This window comes from Aegilops tauschii, chromosome 7 (genome assembly GCF_002575655.3).
Source record: "Aegilops tauschii subsp. strangulata cultivar AL8/78 chromosome 7, Aet v6.0, whole genome shotgun sequence".
In the NCBI taxonomy this organism is placed as follows: domain Eukaryota; kingdom Viridiplantae; phylum Streptophyta; class Magnoliopsida; order Poales; family Poaceae; genus Aegilops; species Aegilops tauschii.
In genome coordinates, this window is record NC_053041.3 from 176,027,577 (window position 1) to 176,034,672 (window position 7,096).

The 7,096-nt window shown below is 45.6% G+C and overlaps 1 protein-coding gene across 1 annotated transcript; it reads left to right on the forward strand.

Annotated features, from left to right (window-relative positions):
* Positions 1 to 1,603: 1,603 nt before the first annotated feature.
* LOC109772649 (HIPL1 protein) lies at positions 1,604 to 4,859 on the forward strand. The gene is made up of 7 exons (XM_020331354.3): positions 1,604 to 1,849; positions 1,932 to 2,089; positions 2,177 to 2,941; positions 3,024 to 3,240; positions 3,610 to 3,779; positions 3,859 to 4,100; positions 4,238 to 4,859. The coding sequence occupies exons 1-7, from the start codon at positions 1,618 to 1,620 to the stop codon at positions 4,635 to 4,637; spliced, it is 2,184 nt and encodes a 727-aa protein (XP_020186943.2). The 5' UTR covers positions 1,604 to 1,617; the 3' UTR covers positions 4,638 to 4,859.
* The last annotated feature ends 2,237 nt before the right edge of the window (positions 4,860 to 7,096 follow it).

Below are 7,096 nucleotides of genomic sequence, written 5' to 3' on the forward strand. Positions count from 1 at the left end.
TGATCTGTACTATTCAATACAACAAAATACCAGTTAATTATCCAGAACAATTTAGTTGTGTACTTTACATACACTGCACACATTCACTACATCTCTAACGCATTGCACTTGCACACATTCAGCACAAATATTCAGTTCAGTGCAGTGCACACATTCAGTACATCACCTGTCACGAAAATTCAGTTAACTGTACAATCATGTGTCACCAAATTCAGTTAACTATGCATCATCTGTACCCAAAATTCAGTTACAAATTTTTCTAATTTTTCAGTTCGAACAATCTCCAGATCTGAGCAGAAATGACCAACAAGGCAAATGATCACATCTGAGTAATATTATAGTCTAATTTGCTGCGCACACAAGCATGACCAACTACTTTGACATGAAAAGGCGCCTACTTTCAAAAACCCGAATAAACCCTAGCAAAATTCAGGAACAGTGCCCATATCTACTCTGCAACAATCCATATACACAATATCTCCATAGCATGGATGAAAGATGACGATCAAGCACGCCAGAAAATTACTCTCACTCCAGCAAACCCTACCCAACGTTATGGACAAGGAAGAGATACTCGGCATGAAGTAAAATAGGGAGGGCGCGACTTACCATACAAAGGAGCTGCTTCGCCTGGAGGACGACGTGCAGGTCGTCCATCGCCTCTAACGCCGGTCGTCGTGCCGCATGACCTCTACCGCCGCCACCTTGGATTGATCGCGAGTCGTGCGAGAAAGAAAGCAGAGATAGGGAAACAAAGCGGTGAGGAGTTAGAATGAAAGAGCGCGGCCTTCCGGGTACCTATGCGCAAACATAACAGGCAGTCACTTCCTGCTGTTGGAGGGACTTTTTGCGATAATTAATTAAATCCCAAGGGGTTTTCTACAAAATAACCACAGCACCGGTCTCACCTAGCTCTGCCAACGGTCACACACACTGACATGTGGGCCATACGCCAACTGTCAAGCCACGTGGGCGGCACATACGGCGGCGTACGAGCGAAGGCACCGTATATGCATCATTTGGACAAGCTATGGCATCACTTTTACGTATTTTGCAACTTAAGGCGCTAAACAGACCGCGCCGGACAAGTTTAGACCCTTGTAATGTATTTACCTTCTTTTTAATGACACCCTATAACATAATGGTCCGCCACTAGGCCCAACCGCCGATTCGCTCAGTTCGATCGTGGTTCACACGTATATAAGTTGGATTTTAATTAGTAAACTCACACACATAATTAGTTAGCCCAGTTAGTTGTTTGATTCAACCCTCATCCAAAATAATTTGGGAACGTTCGCCCTTTAGCTTTATCGTTTAATTTAATTTAACCCATCATTACAGTTTATGCTAATGCTCATCTCACATGATTCCTTTTGGATGGCCCATATATATATATATACTACTCCCTACGTCTATAATGTAAGACGACACTACACTAGAGCCAAAAAACATCTTACATTATGGGACGGAGGGAGTATAATTCAATACGGACATACAGTAGTTGTCGTTATCCAGCATGTGGTCCGTTGATTGTCTTGCTAATCTCATTGTTTGGTCGGCTGAAAAGAATCCCATTATTTTGTCAACGCCTGCCTCCTCAAGCCTCCATTATCCAGCATGTCGTCCATTGATTGCCTTGCTAATCCCGATCTTTGGTCAACTCCTGCCTCCTCAGGCCTCCATAAAGTCGTCGGCCCCATTTCTGACCGGAGCAAGTTTCCATCTTCTCCTCCTTCCCGAGGCACCATGAGGTCATCGTCGATGGCGACCGCGATACTATCCATCGCCGCCGTTGTCCTCCTGCTCGCCGTCCAGGACAGCCATGGCGCGAAACTGTGCATGGACTCGAGTATGCAGTCGATTTCCTGCAGCATCTTTGTGTTGTTTCTCCGAGCAGCTTGTGATTATTATGCTTCGATCATGTCGAGCAGCGTTCCCAAGGGCGGTCAACGGGTCCCTTTCCTTCTGCGGCTACAACGGCACTGCTTGCTGCAACACGACGGACGACGCCGCTGTCCGGAGGCAGTTTGCCGCCATGAACATCTCAGGCACGCCGTGCGGCGACCTCGTCAAGTCTATCCTTTGCGCGGTACGGTTTCCTGCTCACTCGCTGGACTGAATTACCATGTGTATGGAAGGCTCTGCCACTGAGACAATGGGGATGCTGGTGTTGCAGAGATGCAACCCGTACGCCGGCGAGCTCTTCACCGTCCGGACAAGCCCTCGGACGGTGCCACTGCTATGCAACAGCACCGGCGTGTCGAGCCGTGTCAGCGGCGTGGCCGCGGCGACGGGGTACTGCGCGAAGGTGTGGGATACCTGCAAGGACGTGTCCATCCCGGGGTCGCCGTTCCAGCCGCCCAAGGGCGGCGCATCGGCGCCGAAGCTCGCCGAGGTGTGGGAGTCAGAGGGCGACTTCTGCGGCGCGCTGGGCGGCGAGTCCATCTGCTTCGACGGTGAGGCCGCGGCGTTCAATGCGACCCGCGTCGTGCCACCGGTGAACGGTATGTGTCTGGAGCGCGTCAGCAACGGCTCGTACCTCAACATGGCGGCGCACCCGGACGGCTCCAACCGCGTGTTCCTCAGCAACCAGGCCGGCAAGGTATTCCTTGCCACCGTGCCGCCGCAGGGCTCCGGCAAGCCGCTGGAGCTGGACGTGGCCAACCCGTTCCTCGACATTACCGACGAGGTGCACTTCGACAACGAGTTCGGCCTCCTCGGCATGGCCTTCCACCCGGACTTCGAGAAGAACGGCCGGTTCTTCGTCTCCTACAGCTGCGACAAAACGCAATCGGCATCGTGCTCTGGCAGGTGCGCCTGCAACTCAGACATCGGCTGTGACCCGTCCAAGCTCGGCGCCGACAACGGCGCGCAGCCCTGCCAGTACCAGAGCGTGATCGCCGAGTACACCGCCAATTCGTCCTCCGGCTCGCCTTCGAAGGTACGTACGCCATCATGTCAATTCTTGTCCGGCGATGTGTGCATTTGCTTCGGTGCTGATGCGCGGCCGTTTGTTGCCTCAGGCGACCTCTGCAAACCCGACGGAGGCGAGGCGGATCATGACGCTCGGGCTGCCGTTCACGACCCATCACGGTGGGCAGATCCTCTTCAGCCCGGGAGACGGCTACATGTACTTCATGATGGGCGACGGCGGCAGCGTCGGCGACCCATGGAACTTCGCGCAGAACAAGGGGACCCTGCTCGGGAAGATCATCCGGATCGACGTCAACAACATGCCAAGTAAGGCAACTAGAGACTCACTTTTTACGTCAGTAGAAGTAAATAGTACTATAAGGTGATCAAGTTATAAAGTCATCAGTTTATGCGTTTTTTGGAAAGAGAAAATGAATATGGCAACTGAAACCGTAAGGACGAGAGATCTTGAACTCAAACCCATCAGTACCACTTGGTTTATAATTCGCGATTATATTCAAATTCAAATTTATTCACGACCTTCAACTGTTTATAGTTCACGATTATATTCAAATTCAAAATTTTCATTAAACTTATTCACTATCTTCAACTGTTTATAGTTCATGATTGTCTTCAAATTCAAATTTATTGGTCAGAGTGCCAAATTGTTCATTTTCAAATTTGCACTGCATGCAGGTGGTAACAACACTCCTAGTTGGGGCAACTACGGTATCCCCAAGGACAACCCGTTCTCCATGGACCCAAAGTTCGCGCCAGAGGTCTTCGCCATGGGTTTCAAGAACCCGTGGCGTTGCAGCTTCGACTCCACGAAGCCGTCCTACTTCTTCTGCGCCGATGTCGGCCAGGTAACCTCTCGTATCCCCATGCTTTTATGACCACGATCCGTGCTACTAAATTCATGACGAAATCTGTGTGAATTTGTAGTCTTTGTATGAGGAAGTCGACCTAGTGGTAAATGGTGGGAACTACGGGTGGCGCGTGTTCGAGGGCCCCCAGTCATACCCGGCACTGTCAACTCCCGGTGGGAACACCTCGGTCGACTCCATCAACGCCATCTTGCCGGTCATGGGTTACGCCCACAACACTGTCAACAACAATGTTGGCTCTGCCTCCATCATCGGCGGCTACGTCTACCGCTCCATGACTAACCCATGCCTCAACGGCAGGTAATAATAATAGCCCTCCATCGACTTCATTCACCATCTCATTTTGTTCTTGCTTTCATGACATCGTTCGATGATTTTTGTGACCGTAGCATGCGTATGTCTTGTGTTAATTTCATCTTGTCCTTGCCTGTGTGTAGGTACATTTACGCGGACTTGTATGCACAGTCCATGTGGTCAGGGATCGAGACGCCGGAGAACAGTGGGGTGTACAATGTGACGCCGCTGACATTCGGCTGCTCCAAGACGTCACCAATCCTGTGTGATGTCGCGGCCAAGAGCCCGCTGCCGTCATTGGGCTACATCTTCTCCTTTGGCGAAGACAACGCCAAGGACTTATACTTGCTTACCAGCAAGGGAGTGTACAGGGTGGTCGACCCTAGCAGTTGCAACTACGCATGCCCAATCAAGAGCTCCACGCAGGAAGGGGTGCCCCCGCCTACCTCGTCGCCAAGCTCGGCATTCAATGCGCAAACTTCCACCGTACCAATGACGTTGTTGGCAGGAGTGTTGCTTGTCTTGCTGAGCTTGGGCTTTTGAGAACTATTCATTTTAAGTTCAGAATGTTTTGCAAAGTTGCCATATGGTTATGGTGTTTTGATGTTGTATATTTTGGATACTCTCTCTATGTGTGCAAGCGTGTAAATTTTTAGATTGTATTTATCAAATTAAAAGTCAAATATGCGCGAAATGGATTGAATCTGGGATTTTCCCAATTGCGCAAAAATTGCGTCTTCACTATTTTAAAGGGAAATGTTGTAATTCTCGGACTATTATGGTAGGCTTATTTTCACAGAAGTGTAGTAAAACTTTGAGCAGATTATACACATCTGTGTTCCAAACGTAGCATATATTGGTTAACTCTTCAACACAAAAGTGAGGACGGAAGTGTAAGTGAGTTGATATGTATATATGTGTATAGATGGTAAGATGTTGATTGAATTTGCATGAGGGTGTTATAAGTGTAATCAAAGCAGACCTGGGTGACGATCGAAGATCTTGACTCCAGTTAACCATTCTTACACGAAGCAAGTGAGGAAGATTCAAAGGTGTTAACTAGAGGGATGGTGAATATGCAACTACTTTGTTCCCCAATTAGTTGGTTTTAGGAAACCGTAGAATTATAAGCTCTAAAATGCAACCATGTGCATCAACCTATATGACAAAATGACTCTAACAGTAATGGTTAGAAAGATTAGGTTTAGACACAAAGTCCCAACAGTCAAAAAGACGTAGCCTTGTCCTACTAGAGATTCGGCGATGAAGTCCAAACTCAACCACTAAAGGTAGATCTAGAGGAAATCTTTCGTCTTCACAAACTTTCATAGGGCCGGTGCACAACCTTGGAAGCTCCTGTTTTACTCCAACCGTCTAGGAGTTTGTAAAACTTCAAGAACACAAAGCTTCAAGAAGAACTCAAAAGGGGATTCAGGTTTGGTTAGTGGAATAATGGACTAAAAATATAGAGTTTCACCGGTTAAATCCGGGGTGCCTAATATGCATGTTGATACTATAATGGAATCTTGTGATGCAACATTTTTTGAGAATATTTTTCCTATGATAGATATGCATAGCATTGCTAGAATTTGTCCTAAGATATTTCCTAAATCTAGTACATCTCGTGAGTATTTGGAACAATCACATGAGGAAGTCCTAAGAAAGATGACAGTCCAACACCTGCAGGGAGCGATGATTTAATTGTATACCTTGTGGACAGTACTCCCACGTCCATTCCTCTGGAGAGAATTTGTCCATGGTGAGATGGACTCTATTCTTTCAATTGAATTTTACAGTATTAAATTTCCACTATATTTTAAATACGTTTGTCAAAAAAGTGTGAAACTTTTCCAGATTTGTCATCATGGTAGTGTTGATTTTATAGAAAGTTTGTGGTTTTTTCGGAAAACTTTGATTTCTTTATCAAAATTTGACAAAACAGGGCCGAACTTAAATTTCTACTATATTTCCAATATAACTGTTAAAAAATGTGAACTTTCTCAGATTTGTCAACATGGTAGTGTTGATTTTACATGATTTTCTCAATCCTTTCTGGACACTTTGAAATTTTGCTCAAAATTTAAAAAAAAAGGGGCTGGAATTGAATTTCGACCGCATGTTTAGATTTGTTTTCAAAAAATTGTGAAACACTCCTTTATTGGTCAGCATGGTATTTTACAAAAAAAATAATTCTGGACACTGAATTTTCGATCAAAATTTGACCAAAAAGTGGGTCCTGACATGGCGCGCTGACGTGGCTATCTGGGCCTGGTCAGTTCGGTTAAATACCTTCCAGGTATGTGAAAACCACCTTTAGACCAAGTGGCTGGGATAATTTAAATGGATTTGAGAGTTGAGGTTTGTGTTTTAACCTATATTAGAGTTCGGGGTTGTAAATTTGCTAGTCTATGGGTTGAAATATGCATTTCTCTCTTTTATTTATATTATTTGCAGTGTGTTTTACCAAAAGTGGAAAAAATCAACCATTGTTATCTGCATATAGTGCAGATGATCTAGAGATGAACTATCATCTTTGTTTTATTCAGTGCTCTGTGTATATACTGAAGTACCGTCCATGTGAGGGCGTTTTTGCTGTTGCAACTTTGGGATAAAAAATAGTCCCACTTGATGGGCTATGGGCTATGCCAAGGAGCAACTATGTATGACATCATGCATGACATCAACCATACAATTCAAGCAAATAGTTTTCACAGAAACTAGATGATACCCCGTACGTTACTGCGGAAATGTTTTGCAATATATTTCAATGAGTTTAGTTATATATGAAAGTTGAATGTTTGGATATAAGAACAAACTGAAAATACATTTCTACAATTATAAAATATCTATTGAATATAAGTAGCACAAAGTAATTAAAATATTCAGGCCTTTTTGCAAGCATGGTTGTATGTTGAAGTGGGCCTTTTCCATACATAATTGCAAGTTGAGGTGGCATAGTTTAATGTTAAGATTCGGGGTTGAATATACACTTCTCTCTTTTA

What these genes read in the sequence shown, in the direction of transcription:
- LOC109772649 (XM_020331354.3), top strand. Translation starts at nt 1,618, where the DNA reads ATGTCGTCCATTGATTGCCTTGCTAATCCCGATCTTTGGTCAACTCCT. An exon ending in GAAACTGTGCATGGACTCGA is followed by an intron (nt 1,850 to 1,931) that starts GTATGCAGTCGA and finishes CATGTCGAGCAG; the next exon opens with CGTTCCCAAGGGCGGTCAAC. An exon ending in AACCCATGCCTCAACGGCAG is followed by an intron (nt 4,101 to 4,237) that starts GTAATAATAATA and finishes GCCTGTGTGTAG; the next exon opens with GTACATTTACGCGGACTTGT.